Here is a 22,084-nt window from a genome sequence, read left to right as displayed (position 1 = left end):
GAAAACCATGGCACGAGAACTACGTGACGAATGCACAAGCTTCAGTAGCCAATTCGATCAACTGGAAGAAAGGGTATCAGTGATTAAAGATCAAATGAATGAAATGAAGTGAGAAGATAAGTTTAGAGAAAAAAGAATAAAAAGAAATGAACAAAGCCTCCAAGAAATATGGGACTATGTGAAAAGACCAAATCTACGTCTGATTGGTGTACCTGAAAGTGACAGGGAGAATGGAACCAAGTTGGAAAACACTGCAGGATATTATCCAGGAGAATTTCCCCAACCTAGCGAGGCAGGCCAACATTCAAATTCAGGAAATACAGAGAACGCCACAAAGATACTACTTGAGAAGAGCAACTCCAAGACACATAATTGTCAGATTCACCAAAGTTGAAATGAAGGAAAAAATGTTAAGGGCAGCCAGAGAGAAAGGTCGGGTTACCCACAAAGGGAAGCCCACCAGACTAACAGCGGATCTCTCGGCAGAAACTCTACAAGCCAGAAGAGAGTGGGGGCCAATATTCAACATTCTTAAAGAAAAGAATTTTCAACCCAGAATTTCGTATCCAGCCAAACTAAGCTTCATAACTGAAGGAGAAATAAAATCCTTTACAGACAAGCAAATGCTGAGAGATTTTGTCACCACCAGGCCTGCCCTACAAGAGCTCCTGAAGGAAGCACTAAACATGGAAAGGAACAACCAGTACCAGCCACTGCAAAAACATGCCAAATTGTAAAGACCATTGATGTTAGGAAGAAACTATCAACTAATGAGCAAATTAACCAGCTAATATCATAATGACAGGATCACATTCACACATAACAATATTAACCTTAAATGTAAATGGGCTAAATGCTCCAATTAAAAGACACAGACTGGCAAATTGGATAAAGAGTCAAGACCCATCAGTGTGCTGTATTCAGGAGACCCATCTCACGTGCAGAGACACACATAAGCTTAAAATAAAGGGATGGAGGAAGATCTACAAAGCAATTGGAAAGCAAAAAAAGGCAGGGGTTGCAATCCTAGTCTCTGATAAAATAGATTTGAAACCAACAAAGATCAAAAGAGACAAAGAAGGTCATTACATAATGGTAAAGGGATCAATTCAACAAGAAGAGCTAACTATCCTAAACATATATGCACCCAATACAGGAGCACCCAGATTCATAAAGCAAGTCCTTAGAGACCTACAAAGAGACTTAGACTCCCACACAATAATAATGAGAGACTTTAACACCCCACTGTCAACATTAGACAGATCAATGAGACAGAAAGTTAACAAGAATATCCAGGAATTGAACTCAGCTCTGCACCAAGCAGACCTAATAGACATCTACAGAACTCTCCACCCCAAATCAACAGAATATACACTCTTCTCAGCACTACACCACACTTATTCCAAAATTGACCACATAGTTGGAAGTAGTAAAGCACTCCTCAACAAATGTAAAAGAACAGAAATATAACAAACTGTCTCTCAGACCACAGTACAATCAAACTAGAACTCAGGACTAAGAAATTCACTCAAAACTGCTCAACTACATCGAAACTCAACAACCTGCTCCTGAATGACTACTGGGTACATAACGAAATGAAAGCAGAAATAAAGATGTCCTTTGAAACCAACAAGAACAAAGACACAACATACCAGAATCTCTGGGATACATTTAAAGCAGTGTGTAGAGGGAAATTTATAGCACTAAATGCCCACAAGAGAAAGCAGGCAAGATCTAAAATTGACACCCTAACATCACATTTAAAAGAACTAGAGAAACAAGAGCAAACAAATTCAAAAGCTAGCAGAAGGCAAGAAATAACAAAGATCAGAGCAGAACTGAAGGAGATAGAGACACAAAAAACCCTTCAAAAAATCAGTGAATCCAGGAGCTGGTTTTTTGAAAAGATCAACAAAATTGATAGACTGCTAGCAAGACTAATAAAGAAGAAAAGAGAGAAGCATCAAATAGACACAATAAAAAATGATAAAGGGGATATCACCACTGATCCCACGGAAATACAAAGCACCATCATAGAATACTATAAACACCTCTACGCAAATAAACTAGAAAATTTAGAAGAAATGGATAAATTCATGGACACATACATCCTCCCAAGACTAAACCAGGAAGAACTTGAATCCCCGAATAGACCAATAACAGGCTCTGAAATTGAGGCAATATTTAATAGCTTACCAACTAAAAAAAGTCCAGGACCAGACAGATTCACAGCCGAATTCTACCAGAGGTACAAGGAGGAGCTGGTACCATTCCTTCTGAAACTAATCCAAACAATAGAAAAAGAGGGAATCCTCCCTAAGTCATTTTATGAGGCCAGCATCATCCTGATACCAAAGCCTGCCACAGACACAACAAAAAAAGAGAATTGTAGACCAATAACCTTGATGAACATCGATGCAAAAATCCTCAATAAAATACTGGTAAACCAAATCCAACAGCGCATCAAAAAGCTTATCCACCATGATCAAGTGGGCTTCATCCCTGGGATGCAACGCTGGTTCAATATACGCAAATCAATAAGCATGATCCAGCATATAAACAGAACCAAAGACAAAAACCACATGATTATCTCAATAGATGCAGAAAAGGCCTTCAAGAAAATTCAGCAGCCCTTCATGCTAAAAACTCTCAATAAATTAGGTATTGATGGGACGTATCTCAAAATAATAAGAGCTATTTATGACAAACCCACAGCCAATATAATACTGAATGGGCAAAAACTGGAAGCATTCCCTTTGAAAACTGGCACAAGACAGGGATGCCCTCTCTCACCACTCCTATTCAACATAGTGTTGGAAGTTCTGGCCAGGGCAATCAGGCAGGAGAAAGAAATAAAGGGTATTCAATTAGGAAAAGAGGAAATCAAATTGTCCCTGTTTGTGGATGACATGATTGTATATCTAGAAAACCCCATCGTCTCAGCCCAAAATCTCCTTAAGCTGATAAACAACTTCAGCAAAGTCTCCAGGATACAAAATCAATGTGCAAAAAATCACAAGCATTCTTATACACCAATAACAGACAAACAGAGAACCAAATCATGAGTGAACTCCCATTCACAATTGCTTCAAAGAGAATAAAATACCTAGGAATCCAACTTACAAGGTACGTGAAGGACCTCTTCAAGGAGAACTACAAACCACTGCTCAAGGAAATAAAAGAGGATACAAACAAATGGAAGAACATTCCATGCTCATGGATAGGAAGAATCAATATTGTGAAAATGGCCATACTGCCGAAGGTAATTTATAGATTCAATGCCATCCCCATCAAGCTACCAATGACTTTCTTCACATAATTGGAAAAAACTACTTTAAAGTTCATATGGAACCAAAAAAGAGCCTGCATTGCCAAGTCAATCCTAAGCCAAAGGAGCAAAGCTGGAGGCACCATGCTACCTGACTTCAAACTATACTACAAGGCTACAGTAACCAAAACAGCATGGTGCTGGTACCCAAACAGATATATAGACCAATGGAACAGAACAGAGCCCTCAGAAATAATACCACACATCTACAACTATCTGATCTTTGACAAACCTGAGAAAAACAAGCAATGGGGAAAGGATTCCCTATTCAACAAATGGCACTGGGAAAACTGGCTAGCCATACATAGAAAGCTGAAACTGGATCCCTTCCTTACACCTTATACAAAAATTAATTCAAGATGGATTAAAGACTTAAATGTTAGACCTAAAACCATAAAAACTCTAGAAGAAAACCTAGGCAATAACATTCAGGACATAGGAATAGGCAAGGACTTCATGTCTAAAACACCAAAAGCAATGGCAACAAAAGCCAAAATTGACTAATGGAATCTAATTAAACTAAAGAGCTTCTGCACAGCAAAAGAAACTACCATCAGAGTGAACAGGCAACCTACAGAATGGGAGAAAATTTTTGCAATCTACCCATCTGACAAAGGGCTAATATCCAGAATCTACAAAGAACTCAAACAAATTTACAAGAAAAAAACAAACAACCCCATCAACAAGTGGGCGAAGGATATGAACAGACACTTCTCAAACGAAGACATTTCTGCAGCCAACAGACACATGAAAAACTGCTCATCATCACTGGCCATCAGAGAAATGCAAATCAAAACCACAATGAGATACCATCTCACACCAGTTAGAATGGTGATCATTAAAAAGTCAGGAAACAACAGGTGCTGGAGAGGATGTGGAGAAATAGGAATGCTTTTACACTGTTGGTGGGACTGTAAACTAGTTCAACCATTGTGGAAGACAATGTGGCGATTCCTCAGGGATCTAGAACTAGAAATACCATTTGACCTAGCCATCCCATTACTGGGTGTATACCCAGAGGATTATAAATCATGCTGCTATAAAGACACATGCACACGTAGATTTATTGCGGCACTATTCACGATAGCAAAGACTTGGAACCAACCCAAATGTCCAACAATGATAGACTGGATTAAGAAAATGTGGCACATATACACCATGGAATACTATGCAGCCATAAAAAATGATGAGTTCGTGTCCTTTGTAGGGACATGGATGAAGCTGGAAACCATCATTCTTAGCAAACTATTGCAGGGACAAAAAACCAAACACCGCATATTCTCACTCATAGGTGGGAATTGAACAATGAGAACACTTGAACACAGGAAGGGGAACATCACACACCGGGGCCTGTTGTGGGATCGAGGGAGCGGGGAGGCATAGCGTTAGGAGATATACCTAATGTAAATGACGAGTTAATGGGTGCAGCACACCAACATGGCACATGTATACATATGTAACAAACCTGCTCGTTGTGCACATGTACCCTAGAACGTAAAGTATAATTTAAAATATATATATAAATTACACAAGTCAAAAATTTAAGGCAAAGGACAAGCTGGGGAAAGTATCTGTAATAAATATAACATTAATTTCTTAGAAAGCTGTAGAGAATCTAATATCTGATCAAAAAGCAAGCAAGGGATGTAAGCAGATTTTATCAAAGAAGAAATACAAATGGTTCACTGAAAATGTTTAGGCACTGGGTTTCTCAAGTTGCCCACTTGGCCCTCTTCCAAGTTGTACTTTCCTTTTTTTCTTTCCTTTCCTTTCTTTCCTTACCCTTCTAAAGCTTTTTAATAAACTTCCACTTCTGCCCTGAAACTTGCCTCTGTCTCTTCTTCTGCCTTATGCCCCTCAGTTGAATTATTTCTTCGAAGCAGGCAAGAACTGAGGTTGCAATAAAAAAAAAATTTTTTTTTGAGACGGTGTCTCTCTCTGTCCCACAGGCTGGAATGCAGTGGCGCCATCTCAGCTCACTGCAAGCTCTGCCTCCCAGGTTCACGCCATTCTCCTGCCTTAGCCTCCCGAGTAGCTGGGACTACAGGCGCCCGCCACCACACCTGGCTAATTTTTTTGTATTTTTAGTAGAGATGGGGTTTCACCGTGTTAGCCGGGATAGTCTCGATCTCCTGACCTCGTGATCTGCCCACCTCGGCCTCCCAAAGTGCTGGGATTACAGGCATGAGCCACCGCGCCCGGCCAAAAAAATTTTAAAGAAAATTTTTAACGTTTGTTTCAATAAAAATTAAAACAATGAGATACAATTTCTCATCTAATTGGCAAAGTTTTTGACAATCGGTAATAGTGAGGCTGTACTGATAGAGTCACTTTCAAACACTGTTAGGAAGTATGAAAATTGATACAGATGCTTTTGGCAGCAGTGTGGCAATGTGTATGAAAAGGCTTTAAAATGTTTACTCTTTCATTCCGTTTGACCTGAAGTCATGTGAGGAATCTAGTCTGAAGAAATATATAATATTTGGACAAAGATTTACAGATGTTGTAAATAAAAAACACAATGTTAGTAAAATAAAGATTTTCTATATAGATTTTCTTCACAGTGTCATAATAAAATTACAAATGACATAAATATTTAACAGTAAGGGGTGATTAAACAAATTAAGGTTTATTTGTTTGATAAAATACTATAAAGCCATTAAATTTTATTTCAAAAAAAGGTTGAATGAAGAACTAAAAATAGAACTACAGTACGATCTAGCAATCCCACTACTGGGTATCTACCCAAAGGAAAAGAAATCACTATATCAAAAAGATACCTGCACTCATATATTTATCGCAGCTCTATTAATAGCAATGATATGGAATCAACCTAAGTGTCCATCCATGGAGGACTGGATAAAGAAGATGTGGTATAAAACCCAGTCACTTTGTTTAGAAGCCTTAGCCACCCCTCCCTTCCTGTTCACAGATTTCATTGCAGTGGCACTCTCTTCACTTCATGCCTGTCATATTTCTAGGCATTAGGCACACCTGCTAGCCTGAATTAGGAGTCTGAGCTACCCCTCCCTTCAGGTGCAAACATCTTGGTGCAGCAGCATCCTTTCCACTCCATGCCAGGACACATCTCCAGGCATTTGGAGCATCCACTCTTCTAGGTCCTCCAAATGAGGAGCTTAGGCTGCCCTAGGATGAGGATGAGGAGTTTGGGCTGCCCCTCTTTTCCCAGGCAGAGAACTTGGGGCAGCAGATTTCTCCACTCCATGACCTGGCACGTCTGTGGGTACTTGGTAACTATGCCCAGATCCCCTCTTGGAGCTGGTGCTGGTGCCTGCCATTGGAAGACATGTAGGTGGGTCAGCCCAGTTAGGCTTCACTCAGCTTGGTCTCTTCTCCAGGGCTGAGCAGGAAACTGAGACCACTCTGCCTTCCACCTGACAGCCCATTGCCTGAGGCAACAGAGAGCTTCTCACGATAAAGATCAAGCAAAGCATATACCCATCTGCATTGGCTGCAGCTAGCTCTTATCTGCAAGTGCCACCTGTTGGCTCAGAGGTTGAACTGCAATACCCAACAGAAATAGATTTTTTTCGTTTTTATTTTATTTATTTATTTTTCTTTTTTTTAAATTATACTTTAAGTTCTGGGATACATGTGCAGAATGTGCAGGTTTGTTACATAGGTATACACGTGCCATGGTGGTTTGCTGCACCCATCAACCCATCATCTACATTAGGTATTTCTCCTAAGGCTATCCTTCCCGTAGTCCCCTACCCAATGACAGGCCCTGGTGTGTGATGTTCCCCTCCCTGTGTCCATGTGTTCTCATAGTTCAACTCCCACTTATGAGTGAGAACATGCAGTGTTTGGTTTTCTGTTCCTGTGTTAGTTTGCTGAGAATGATGGTTTCCAGTTTCATCCATGTCCCTGCAAAGGACATGAACTCATCCTTTTTTATGGCTGCATAGTATTCCATGGTGTATATATGCCACATTTTCTTTATCCAGTCTATCATCGATGGGCATTTGGGTTGGATCCAAGTCTTGGGTATTGTGAATATTGCCACAATAAACATACATGTGCATATGTCTTTATAGTAAAATGATTAATAATCCTTTGGGTATATACCCAGTAATGGGATTGCTGGGTCAAATGGTATTTCTGGTTCTAGATCCCTGAGGAATCACCACACTGTCTTCCACAATGGTTGAACTAATTTACACTCCCACCAACAGTGTAAAAGTGTTCCTACTTCTCCATGTCCTCTCCAGCATCTGTTGTTTCCTGACTTTAATCACCATTCTAACTGGCGTGAGATGGTATCTTATTGTGGTTTTGATTTGCATTTCTCTAATGACCAGTAATGACAAGCTTTTTTTCGTATGTTTGTTGGCCGCATAAATGTCTTCTTTTGAGAAGTGTCTGTTCATATCCTTTGCCCACTTTTTGATGGGGTTGTTTGTTTTTGTCTTATAAATTTGTTTAAGTGTCTTGTAGATTCTGGATATTAGCCCTTTGTCAGATGGATAGATTGCAAAAATTTTCTCCCATTCTGTAGGTTGCCTGTTAACTCTGATGATGGTTTCTTTTGCTGTGCAGAAGCTCTTTAATTTAATTAGATCCCATTTGTCAATTTTGGCTTTTGTTGCAATTGCTTTTGGTGTTTTAGTCATGAAGTCTTTGTGCATGCCTATGTCCTGAATGGTATTGCTTAGGTTTTCTTCTAGAATTTTTATGGTTTTAGATCTTATGTTTAAGTCTTTAATTCATCTTGAGTTAATTTTTGTATAAGGTGTAAGGAAGGGGTCCAGTTTCAGTTTTCTGCATATGGCTCACCAGTTTTCCCAACAGCGTTTATTAAACAGGGAATCCTTTCCCCATTGCTTGTTTTTGTCAGGTTTGTCAAAGATCAGTTGTAGATGTGTGGTGTTATTTCTGAGGCCTCTGTTTTCTTGCATTGTTCTATATATCTGTTTTGGTACCAGTACCATTTTGTTTTGGCTACTGTAATCTTGTAGTATAGTTTGAAGTCAGGAAGTATGAAGCCTCCAGCTTTGTTCTTATTGCTTGGGATTGTCTTGGCTATACGAGCTCTTTTTTGGTTCCATGTGTAATTTGATAGTTTTTTCTGATTCTGTGAAGAAAGTCAATGGTAGCTTGATGAGGATAGCATTGAATCTATAAATTACTTTGGGCAATATGGCCATTTTCATGATATTGATTCTTCCTATCCATGAGCATGGAATGTTTTTCCATTTGTTGTGTCCTCTCTTATTTCCTTGAACAGTGCTTTGTAATTCTCTTTGAAGAGGTCCTTCACATCCCTTGTAAGTTGTATTCTTAGGTGTTCTATTCTTTTTGTAGCAATTGTGAATGAGAGTTCACTCATGATTTGGCTCTCTGTTTGTCTATTATTGGTGTATAGGAATGCTTGCAATGTTTGCACACTGATTTTGTATCCTGAGACTTTGCTGAAGTTGCTTATCAGCTTAAGGAGATTTTGGGCTGAGACGATGGGGGTCTTCTAAATATACAATCATGTCATCTGCAAAGAGAGAAATTTTGGCTTCCTCTCTTCCTATTTGAATACCATTTATTTCTTTCTCTTGCCTGATTTTCCTGGCCAGAACTTCTAATACTATGTCGAATAGGAGTGGTGAGAGAGGGCATCCTTGTCTTGTGCTGGTTTTCAGAGGGAATGCTTCCAGCTTTTGCCCATTTGGTATGATATTGGCTGTGGGTTTGACATAAATAGCTCTTATTATTTTGAGATATGTTCCATCAATACCTAGTTTATTGAGAGTTTTTAGCATGATGGGGTGTTGAATTTTGTTGAAGGCCTTTTCTGCATCTATTAAGATAATCATGTGGTTTTTGTCATTGGTTCTGTTTATGTGATGGATTTATGTTTATTGATTTGTGTTTGTTGAACCAGCCTTGCATCCCAGGGATGAAGCTGACTTGATCGTGGTGGATAAGTTTTTTGATGTGCTGCTGGATTTGGTTTGCCAGTATTTTATTGAGGATTCTTGCATTGATGTTCATCAGGGATATTGGCCTGAAATTTTTTTTTGTTGTTACGTCTCTGCCAGGTTTTGGTATCAGGATGATGCTGGCCTCGTGAAATGAGTTAGGAAGGAGTCCCTCTTTTTCTGTCATTTGGAATAGTTTCAGAAGGAATGGTACCGGCTCCTCTTTGTACCCCTGGTATAATTCAGCTGTGAATCCATCTGGTCCTGGGCTCTTTTTGGTTGGTAGGCTATTAATTACTGCCTCAATTTCAGAACTCATTATTGTCTATTCAGGGACTTGACTTTTCCTGGTTTAGATTTTAGAGAAACTCAATGAGATCCAAGAGAATGTTGAAAACCTACACAAAGAAATCAGAAAAACAATTTAGGATATGAAAGATGAGATAGATTTTTCTAAATTCTAGAAAGAAAAATTTATTGAAGGAATTGCAAAATACAGTTGAAATCTTTAACAATAGCCCAGCACAAGCAGAAGAAACAATCTCAGAGCTGCAAGACAGGGCTTCTGAATTAACCCAGTTAGACAAAAATAAAGAAAGAAAAGTAATAAAGTCTTCCAGAAATATGGGATTATATATAGTGTCCCAACCTATTAGTTATAGGTATTCCAGAGGAGAAGAAGAAAAAGTAAAAAGTGCAGAAAACCTATTTGAGGAAATAATTTAAGAAAACTTCCTTAATTTTGTCAGAGATCTAGACAGCCAGATATAAGAAGATCAGAAAACTATAGTAAGATATAGTGCAAGAAGTACCTCACCAAGGCATATAGTCATCAGACTATCTAACGTCAATGTGAAGGGAAAAAAAAATCCTAAAATCAGAAAGAGAGAAGCATCTAATCACTTATAAAAAAAATCCCGCTGGGCACGGTGGCTCATGCCTGTAAAACCAGCACTTTTGAAGGCCAAGGCGGGCGGATCACGAGGTCAGGAGATCGAGACCATCCTGGCTAACATGGTGAAACCCCGTCTCTACTAAAAATACAAAAAATTAGCCGGGCGAGGTGGCAGGCGCCTGTAGTCCCAGCTACTCAGGAGGCTGAGGCAGGAGAATGGTGTGAACCCGGGAGGTGGAGCTTGCAGTGAGCCGAGATAGTGCCACTGCAGTCCAGCCTGGGTGAAAGAGCGAGACTCCGTCTCAAAAAAAAAAAAAAAAAAGAAAGAAATCCCATTAGACTAACAACAGACTTCTCATCAGAAACCTTATGAGCCAGAAGATATTGGAGTCCTATTTTCGGTCTTCTTTAATCCTTTTCCTATTTGCCCCTAGAATACTCACTGGTGGCAATTGCAGCTGCAGTGTTTACCCTGAGATAACTTTGCCATGAAATACCTCGCTTTTATTATTATTTTTGTGTTTTGCTGTAGTATAGCAACTTTGGAAATAAAAGACATCATTCTATTTACAGAATTCTGTTTTTAGTAGTGGTATTTCCATTTACAAAATATAGTAATTCTCGATTGCTGAAAATGTCAAATCCTAGAAAATGTAGCATTCCTACACGTGATGTTAACATCAGTCTCAAACAGTTTTTGGCAAAAGATTCATTTCATGAATCCAATTTTTCTGAAATAGACAATTCTAATGATTCAGATGATTCTGATGTTAGTTCTGTTTAGAAATAACTCCAAGACCAGTTTTTATACTTTATTTTCACATTGAAAATCAGTCAGATTTGCTTCAGTCTCAGAGTTCATTTATATAAAATCAAATGAGTGCTGGCAGTGAACTGCATTTTTTTTTTCTAAATGGGAAAAGGGTTTTAAAAAATGCCAGGCAAGAATTTTATATCCTGCTAAACTAAGTTTTATAAATGAAGGAGAAATGAAGTATTTCCCAGGCAAGCGAACAATAAGGGAATTCATCACCACTAGACTGTACCTACAACAAATGCTCAAAGGAGTTCTAAACATAAAAGCAAAAGGGTGATATTCAGCATCATAAAAACACATGAAAGTATTAAACTCTTTGCAAGTATAAGACCTCTTTGCAGGTCTTATAATGCAGTTACACAATCGAGACTGTAAAGCAAGTAGGTAATAATTAACATGACGAGGCTATCAATACTACATATAATACTAACATTAAACATAAATGGGCTAAATGCTCCACTTAAAAGATATTGGCTGATGGAATGGATTTTTTTTAAAAAATCCAACCATGTGCTGCATACAAGAAACCCACCTAACTGGTAAATACATTTACAGAGTCAAAGTAAAGGGATGGAAAAAGATATTCCATACAGATGGAAACCAAAAGCAAATAGGAGTAGCTATACTTACATCAGATAAAACAGATATTAAATCAACAATAGTTTAAAAAAGACAAAGAAGGTCATTATATCATCATAAAAGGATCAATTGCAGAAGAAAAATGCCATTTCTAAATATATATGCATCGAATACCACAGCACCAAGATTCATAAAACAAATACAACTAGACCTAAGAAAAGAGAAAGACAGCAATGCAATCATAGTAGGGGACTTCAGTACTCTACTGACAGCACTAGACAGATCATTAAGGCAGAAAATCAACAAAGAAACTCTAGGCTTAAATTGGACTCTAGACCAAATGGACCTAACAGACATTTACAGAACATTCTACCATACACCTGTAGAATATTCATTCTTCTCATCTGCCCATGGAACATTCTCAAATGACCATATGCAAGGCCACAAGGCAAGTCTCAAAAAAGTTTTAAAAATTGAAATAATGTAAAGTACCTTCTTGGACCAAAGTGGAATAAAACTAGAAATCAATAACAAAAGGCACCCTCAAAGCCATACAAATGCATGGAAATTAAATAATCTGCTCCTGAATGATTGTTGGATCAATGATGAAATTAAGGTGGAAATTTTTTAAAGTTTTGAAACAGATGAAAATAGACACAACATACCAAAAGCATTTGACGTACAGCAAAAACAGTGCTAAGAGGCAATTTTATAGTGTTAACAGCCTACATCAAGAAGATAGAAAGATCTCAAATTAACAATGTAACATCATACCTCAAAGAACTAGAAAAACAAGAGCAAACCACATCAAAAGCTAGCAGAACTAAATGAAATTGAGACCAAAAACATTACAAAGAATTAATTAAAAGTTGTTCTTTGAAAAAATAAGCAAAATTGATAGCTAGATAATCAAGTGAAAAAGAGAACATTCAAATAAGCAAAATCAGAAATAATAAAGGTGTCATTACAACTGATGCAACAGAAATACGAAAGATCACTAATGACTACTATCAGCATCTCTGTGCATACAAGCTGGAAAACCTAGAGGAAATGGATAAGTTCTTAGAAATATACAACCTCCCTTCTAGATTTTCTAGTTTATTTGCGTAGAGGTGTTTGTAGTATTCTCTGATGGTAGTTTGTATTTCTGTGGGATCGGTGGTGATATCCCCTTTATCATTTTTTATTGCGTCTATTTGATTCTTCTCTCTTTTTTTCTTTATTAGTCTTGCTAGTGGTCTATCAATTTTGTTGATCCTTTCAAAAAACCAGCTCCTGGATTCATTAATTTTTTGAAGGGTTTTTTGTGTCTCTATTTCCTTCAGTTCTGCTCTGATTTTAGTTATTTCTTGCCTTCTGCTAGCTTTTGAATGTGTTTGCTCTTGCTTTTCTAGTTTTTTTAATTGTGATGTTAGGGTGTCAATTTTGGATCTTTCCTGCTTTCTCTTGTGGGCATTTAGTGCTATAAATTTCCCTCTGCACATTCCTCGACACATACACTCTCCCAAGACTAAACCAGGAAGAAGTTGAATCTCTGAATAGACCAATAACAGGAGCTGAAATTGTGGCAATAATCAATAGTTTACCAACCAAAAAGAGTCCAGGACCAGATGGATTCACAGCCGAATTCTACCAGAGGTACAAGGAGGAACTGGTACCATTCCTTCTGAAACTATTCCAATCAATAGAAAAAGAGGGAATCCTCCCTAACTCATTTTATGAGGCCAGCATCATTCTGATACCAAAGCCTGGCAGAGACACAACCAAAAAAGAGAATTTTAGACCAATATCCTTGATGAACATTGATGCAAAAATCCTCAATAAAATACTGGCAAACCGAATCCAGCAGCACATCAAAAAGCTTATCCACCATGATCAAGTGGGCTTCATCCCTGGGATGCAAGGCTGGTTCAACATACGCAAATCAATAAATGTAATCCAGCATATAAACAGAGCCAAAGACAAAAACCACATGATTATCTCAATAGATGCAGAAAAAGCCTTTGACAAAATTCAACAACCCTTCATGCTAAAAACTCTCAATAAATTAGGTATTGATGGGACATATTTCAAAATAATAAGAGCTATCTATGACAAACCCACAGCCAATATCATACTGAATGGGCAAAAACTGGAAGCATTCCCTTTGAAAACTGGCACAAGACAGGGATGCCCTCTCTCACCGCTCCTATTCAACATAGTGTTGGAAGTTCTGGCCAGGGCAATCAGGCAGGAGAAGGAAATAAAGGGTATTCAATTAGGAAAAGAGGAAGTCAAATTGTCCCTGTTTGCAGACGACATGATTGTTTATCTAGAAAACCCCATCGTCTCAGCCCAAAATCTCCTTAAGCTGATAAGCAACTTCAGCAAAGTCTCAGGATACAAAATCAATGTACAAAAATCACAAGCATTCTTATACACCAACAACAGACAAACAGAGAGCCAAATCATGAGTGAACTCCCATTCACAATTGCTTCAAAGAGAATAAAATACCTAGGAATCCAACTTACAAGGGATGTGAAGCACCTCTTCAAGGAGAACTACAAACCACTGCTCAAGGAAATAAAAGAGGATACAAACAAATGGAAGAACATTCCTTGCTCATGGGTAGGAAGAATCAATATCGTGAAAATGGCCATACTGCCCAAGGTAATTTACAGATTCAATGCCATCCCCATCAAGCTACCAATGACTTTCTTCACAGAATTGGAAAAAACTACTTCAAAGTTCATATGGAACCAAAAGAGAGCCCGCATCGCCAAGTCAATCCTAAGCCAAAAGAACAAAGCTGGAGGCATCACACTACCTGACTTCAAACTATACTACAAGGCTACAGTAACCAAAACAGCATGGTACTGGTACCAAAACAGAAATATAGATCAATGGAACAGAACAGAGCCCTCAGAAATAACGCCGCTTACCTACAACTATCTGATCTTTGACAAACCTGAGAAAAACAAGCAATGGGGAAAGGATTCCCTATTTAATAAATGGTGCTGGGAAAACTGGCTAGCCATATGTAGAAAGCTGAAACTGGATCCCTTCCTTACACCTTATACAAAAATCAATTCAAGATGGATTAAAGATTTAAACGTTAGACCTAAAACCATAAAAACCCTAGAAGAAAACCTAGGCATTACCATTCAGGACATAGGTGTGGGCAAGGACTTCATGTCCAAAACACCAAAAGCAATGGCAACAAAAGACAAAATTGACAAATGGGATCTAATTAAACTAAAGAGCTTCTGCACAGCAAAAGAAACTACCATCAGAGCGAATAGGCAACCTACAACATGGGAGAAAATTTTCGCAACCTACTCATCTGACAAAGGGCTAATATCCAGAATCTACAGTGAACTCAAACAAATTTACAAGAAAAAAACAAACAACCCCATCAAAAAGTGGGCGAAGGACATGAACAGGCACTTCTCAAAAGAAGACATTTATGCAGCCAAAAAACACATGAAAAAATGCTCATCATCACTGGCCATCAGAGAAATGCAAATCAAAACCACTATGAGATATCATCTCACCCCAGTTAGAATGGCAATCATTAAAAAGTCAGGAAACAACAGGTGCTGGAGAGGATGTGGAGAAATAGGAACACTTTTACACTGTTGGTGGGACTGTAAACTAGTTCAACCATTGTGGAAGTCAGTGTGGCGATTCCTCAGGGATCTAGAACTAGAAATACCATTTGACCCAGCCATCCCATTACTGGGTATATACCCAAATGACTATAAATCATGCTGCTATAAAGACACATGCACACGTATGTTTATTGCGGCATTATTCACAATAGCAAAGACTTGGAACCAACCCAAATGTCCAACAATGATAGACTGGATTAAGAAAATGTGGCACATATACACCATGGAATACTATGCAGCCATAAAAAATGATGAGTTCATATCCTTTGTAGGGACATGGATGAAATTGGAAACCATCATTCTCAGTAAACTATCGCAAGAACAAAAAACCAAACACCGCATATTCTCACTCATAGGTGGGAATTGAACAATGAGATCACATGGACACAGGAAGGGGAATATCATACTCTGGGGACTGTGGTGGGGAGGGGGGAGGGGGGAGGGATAGCATTGGGAGATATACCTAATGCTAGATGACGAGTTAGTGGGTGCAGCGCACCAGCATGGCCCATGTATACATATGTAACTAACCTGCACAATGTGCACATGTACCCTAAAACTTAAAGTATAATAAAAAATAAATAAATAAAAAAAAAAAAAAAAAAAAAAAAAAAAAAAAAAAAGAAATATACAACCTCCCAAGATGAACTAGAAGAAATAGAAAACCTGAACAGACCAATAAGGAGTAGTGAAATTGAATCAGTAATTAAAAATCTCTCAACAGTAACAAAAAAGCCCAGGGCCAGATGGTTTTACAGCCAAATTCTGCTAAATGTTAAAGGAAGAACTGCTACCAATTCTACTAAAACTGTTCCAAAACATCAAGGAGGAGTGAATCCTCCCTAACTCATTCCATGAAGCCAGCATCACTCTGATACCAAAGCCAGACAAGGACACAACAAAAAAGAAAGCTATAGACCATTATTCCTGATGAACATAGATGCAGATGTCCTCAAAAACATACTAGCAAACCAGATTCAGGAACAAATACACAAAGAAAATCCAGCATAATCAAGTGGATTTTATTCCAGAGATGCAAGGTTGGTTCAACATGCACAAATCAATAAATGTGATTCACCACATAAACAGAATTAAAAACAAAAAACTATGTGATAACATCAATAGATGAAGGAAGAACATTCAATAAAATCCAGCATCACTTCATAATAAAAACCCTTACCCAACTAGGCATAGAAGGAACATACCTCAAAATAATAAAAGCCATATATAACAAACCCACTGCCAACATTTTACTGAATGAGGAAAAGTTAAAAGCATTCCCCCTAATAACAAGACAAGGATACCCAGTTTCACCACTGCTGTTCAACATAGTCCTAGAAATCCTAGCTATAGCAATCAGGTAAGAGAATGAAATAAAAGGCATCCAAATTGGAAAAGAGGAACTCAAATAATCTCTACTGATGATATGTTTCTATACCTAGAAAACCCTAAAGACTCCTTCAAAAGACTGCTAGATTTGATAAATGACTTCAGTAAAGTTTCAGGATACAAAATCAACATACAAAAATTGCCATTTCTGTACACCAATAACAATCAAGCTGAGAACCAAATCAAGAACTCAATCCCATTTATAATGGCTATGAAAATAATAAAATACCCAGGAATACATTTAACCAAGGAGGTGAAAGATCTCTACAAGGAGAACTACAAAATACTGATGAAAGAAACCATATATAACACAAATAAATGGAAAACATACCATGTTCATGGATCAGAAGAATAAATATTGTTGAAATGAGTATAGTACTGAAAGCAATCTACAGATTTAAGGCAATTCCTATAAAATTACCAATGTCATTCTTCACAGAATTAGAAAAAATAATAATGAAATTTGTACAGAACAATAAAAAGAGCCCAAATAGCCAAAGTAAACTTAAGCAAAAAGAATAAAGCTGGAGAAACCACATTGCCAGACTTCAAATTATACTACAAGGCTATAGTAACCAAAACAGCATGGTACTGGTATTTTAAAATGACACTTAGATTGATAGAAAAGAATAGAGAACCAAGAACTAAAGCCACATACCTACAACTAAGTGATCTTTGGCAAAGTCAACTAGAATATACACTGTGGAAAGGACACCCATTCAATAAATGGTACTGGGAAAACTGGAGAGCCATATGCAGAAGAATGAAACTGGACCCCTATCTCTCACCAGATACAAAATTAACATGGGTTAAAAACTTAAATGTAAGACCTCAGACTGTAAAAATCCTGAAAGAGAACCTAGGAAAAACTCTTCTGGACATTAGGCAAAGAATTTATAACTAAGTTGTCAAAAGGAAATGCAGCAAAAACAAAAATAGACAAATGGGACGTAATTAAATGAAAAGTTTCTGAAGAAATAATCAACAGAGTAAACAGAGAATCTACATAATGGAAGAAAACATTTGCAAACAATGCATCTGACAAAGGGCTAATATCCAGAATCTACAAGGAACTCAAACAACTCAAGAAGAGAAAAACAAATAACCCCATTAAAAAGTGGGCCAAGGACATGAACAGACATTTCTGAAAAGAAGACATACAAGAAGGCAGCAAACATATGAAAAAAGTCCTCAACATCACCAATCATCAGAGAAATGCACATTAAAACCACAATGAAATAGCATCTTACTCCAGTCAGAATAGCTATTATTAAAAAGTCAAAAAACAGATGTTGGCAAGGATGCAAAGAAAAGGAAATTATTTATACACTGTTAATGGGAATGTAAATTGGTACACCTTTATGAAAATGGTATAGAGATTTCTCAAAGAACTAAAAATAAGACTACCATTGAACCGCAATCCCATTATTGAGTATCTGCTCAAAGGAAAAGAAGCCTTTTTATCAAAAAGACACCTGCACTAGTATGCTTATTGCAGCGCTATTAACAATAACAATGCCGCGGAATCAACCTAAGTGTTCATTAGTGAAGAATGAAATCATGTCTTTTGCAGTAACATGGATGGAACTGGAGGCCATTATCTTAAGTGAAACAACTCAGACACAGAAAGACAAATACCGCATGTTCTCACAATTGGGAGCTAAACAATGTGTACACATGGAAGCAGAATAAGGAATGATGGACAATAGAGTATCAGAGGGGTGGGGAAGTGGTGGATGATGGGAGCTTGCTTGGCTGATACAGTGTGCCTTGCTCTGGTGATGGATGCACTGAAAGCCCTGACTTCACCACAGTGCAATATATCAATGCAGCAAAATTGCACTTGTAACCCATGAATATACACAACAAATAAATAAAGTTGAATGAGGTGGAGAAATTATAAGTTATATCTCAATGTTGTTTTGTTTCAAACAACAATTGAAACATTGTAAAATTGTTTGAAAATTTGTTTCAAAAATACAGTTTCAAATTTGAATGGTTAAATTTGTATTAACCATTTATAGGTCTTCTTCATAGCTTTCCTTTTTCCCTAATTCTCTTATGTTAAACATTTCAAAGTGCTTAAAATTATTTTTTAAAAGACTGCTTATTCAGATAATAATTCAAAAAGCAAGATGGACATAGTGGTGCAAGCCTGTAGTCCCAGCTACTCAGGAGGCTGAAGGGGCAGGATTGCCTCAGCCCAAGAGTTCTAAACCAGCCTCGGCAACATAGCAAGACCTCGTCTAAAAAAAAATCAAAAAGCAGATAATTTTAAATTCTGCATAGGCCTGTCAAGAGGGTAATATTGGCCCTCTTGACATCTCTTCCCCTTTGACTTGTAATATTTTGTGATTACCTAATGGTACACAAACTTGTTTGAAGCTCTCAGAATTGGTGTTTTCATAGATACACATTACTAATTTCCAAATATGTGTTGAAACTATTGCTATTGGAGAGAAGCAAGAAGACAAGAATTTAGCAGAATTCTCTAAGCACCTGCAAAGTTTGTTTTGTTGTTTTGACTCCATGCTTCCTACGGCCATCAGTAGGAACCATCTCAGTACCTTTTAGCTCTCACACTGAGAAATGAAAGCAGAAGAGAAGTGAAGGGTGTTGTCACTGAAAAGGCAAACTGGACCAGGAGCTTTCTACTTAGAGTGGTCCAGGCATCATTATCACCTGGAAGCATGTTAGAAATGTAGACTCTAGGGCCATTCCCCAGACCTTCTGAATCACGATCTGTCCTCTGAGTAATATATAGCAAAAATGTATTATTATATTTATTTCACAAAGTCTGTTCTTCCCTTTGTTAACTTTTGTTGTCATTGTCTCATTAGAGACAGGGTCTGACACTGGTGCAGTGGCACAATTATAGCTTACTGCAACCTCAAACACCTGGGCTCAAGCAATCCTCCTGCCTCAGCCTCCTGTGTAGCTGATACTACAGGCATGCACCACTTCGCCCAGCCTCCATTCTTAACTTTTTAAACTTACGATTTTATTGCTTTAAAATTAAGTTTAGCTTCAAAAATTGTCACCCTTTTCTTTCCTTTTGAAAGAAGAACTCAAAAGATACTTGTTTAAGATCCACAAAAATTACATATCAAGGTTGCATCCTTGACTTGTCAAGCTATGATAGTAATATCAGTGTACAATTTTTCACAGATAATGGAAGAAAACAAGGATAGGTTTCCTGGTGCCCCAAAATATGGAGGCTGGATTGTGGACAACTGCCCTATTGTAAAAGAATTGTGGATGGCCTTAATCAAGAAAGGAATTATACCTGATGTGGTCATCTATTTATCAGATACAGAAAACAATGGTTGGTAAATATTTATTATGTAAATTTGAAAGTGAAGTTTTGTTATTGATATTTTTGGTTAAATATAGAACGGACAACTCTCCACTCTTCCTAGATAGAAATACCCACCCCAGCAATCCCTGCAGGAACTAGAGGTACACAAAATGAGGCTTCCATATACTGAGAAGGTGGCCAGGAATAAGTGCCGGATGGTTGAATGTTCTAGCTGGCCGTTGTAATTTTTCTTTAAAGCTTACAGTTTAGCACGCACACACACACAACTAGAAGCTATAACTTCTAAATGAATAACATATAAGGCTGAGGGCAAAGACTAAATGTTAGTTCTTCTTCACCTCAAGTAGGAAAAATGAGGTACATAAATTTAGCAGAGCTAAATTTTAATTATTCTGTTTGCCTCTTAAAGTAAGATATTCAAAATGGGAATTGCCAGGAGAAAAATATAATATACTACCTCTTTTCATGTTTTACTTATTTCTACTGTATTCATAATACCTTTTTAAAAGAATTTAAGATGATCTATTAATATTTTAAAGAATCTGGGCTCTATTTAGATACATGCTTAAAGGAAAATATATTTAGATATAAGCAGAAATAATGTTTGTGTTAATCTTCAAAATACATCTCACTGTATTTTATAAGCTACAAAAGTAATATTAGTCTCCTTATCTGTATTTCAGGAAAATGTTTATTTAATAGAATATATTTACAGAAGAAATCTGAAATTGACTCTAAGATTTTAGAAAGATTATTAGAAGAGCTACAAAAGAAAAAAAAAGAAGAAGCAGCAAGGTAAAATCTGCCTAGAATGATAAAACAGATTAATGTATCTGTTATAGCAGTTAAATATCTTCTTGCAATTATACTTATAGAATATATTTAATATTGAAATAATTTATTATCTTGATCTGATTCTAGTTAATTTTAAGAAAAGCAGCGATTTCACAAATACTTCCAGAATCTCTAAAGCACACAGTTGTGATGTTTTCACAGCCCATATCAAACTTATTCTAAATCAAGCATCTGCTCTTAAAAGACACTATTTTAAAAATGAGCATGGGTAAGAGATATATATTGTTATGATATTTGTCTGTGACTTAATTTTGTTAACTAGCATTTACAAATTGAAGAAACAATATCATAGGAAGCAGATGAAAATATATAGTACTTGTGCGACATGACTAAAATCCAAAGCCTGACTAAGTTCTACACATGGAAAGACCAGGCTAATTATTTATGTTTGACAGGTTTAACATTGAGGGCTTATTCTCTAATCTGGGTATAATGAATGACTTTTTAAAATGTGACCACACAGTTATCTGTTCATGGCAGGGGTCAATACTAAACTTTAATAAACTATAAGTCCTTCAGATTGAAGAATAAAATATTAAAAGAAACAATGACTTAGTTTGCTAATTGTTCTTCCTTACTAAAAAATTCTCTTTAAATACTTTACATTTTAATTTGTCCACTGGGATTTCTACTATTCAAAGTAATAAAGGCCTAGACATTTAAGAATTAAATTTTTCTGTGTAAATCCATGGAACTTCCTACTATTGATGATGGCACCTATGGCTTTCTTAAATGCTATTTCCTTTTCCCTTTCAAATATTAGCTATTTGAGCTGAGACTTAGGAGAGCTCTTTAAACCCTAGAAATGAAGAAGCTGGGAGGTGGATAATTACAGAGGTAGAGAGCAGTTTAACTGATATGTGTGCCAGAGGATTTTATTTTTTAGTGTTCATTATTCATTTAAGCTAGTCACTCCTTTAGAAATTTAACACACAAATATGTATGATTTAGTTAAATTAGTTAATAAAATTATTATGTGAAATATTGACCAAACAGTACTTTAACTCAGACAATAATTACAAACTTACTTATATTCCCTTTTAGCTTTGAAAACTTTTGTTACAAATCTACTAATTAGCTACAATCAGCTATACTCAATCTACAGATCAGCTATAATCTGTTGATAATTAAGGAATTACTTAATCTTTTTCCAGTGTGTGAGAACTAGTCCAATCTTTGAGAACAGATGGAGATCTCAACATAAGAGTAAAACAAAGTTGATGTGATTTCTAGACTGGAGATCTGCTACATTTTAAATATATTAAAAATATGTATACCTTTAACTTTTTTTAAAAAGGAAAAGATATCTTCTCCACTT

The 22,084-nt window shown here is 37.0% G+C and overlaps 1 protein-coding gene across 2 annotated transcripts in view; it reads left to right on the top strand.

The window, feature by feature from the left end:
• Positions 1–22,084, top strand: part of AK9 (adenylate kinase 9) — a 199,535-nt gene that overhangs the window by 86,867 nt on the left and 90,584 nt on the right. For both annotated transcript variants that reach the window (XM_057302574.2, XM_055114038.2), the window contains exons 18-19: positions 19,761–19,917; positions 20,595–20,706. In XM_057302574.2, coding sequence (XP_057158557.2) covers positions 19,761–19,917; positions 20,595–20,706 — 269 coding nt within the window. The remainder of the gene's footprint in view (positions 1–19,760; positions 19,918–20,594; positions 20,707–22,084) is intronic.

Source organism: Pan paniscus, chromosome 5 (genome assembly GCF_029289425.2).
Source record: "Pan paniscus chromosome 5, NHGRI_mPanPan1-v2.0_pri, whole genome shotgun sequence".
NCBI lineage: Eukaryota > Metazoa > Chordata > Mammalia > Primates > Hominidae > Pan > Pan paniscus.
This window is presented reverse-complemented; position numbering and strand designations above follow the sequence as displayed.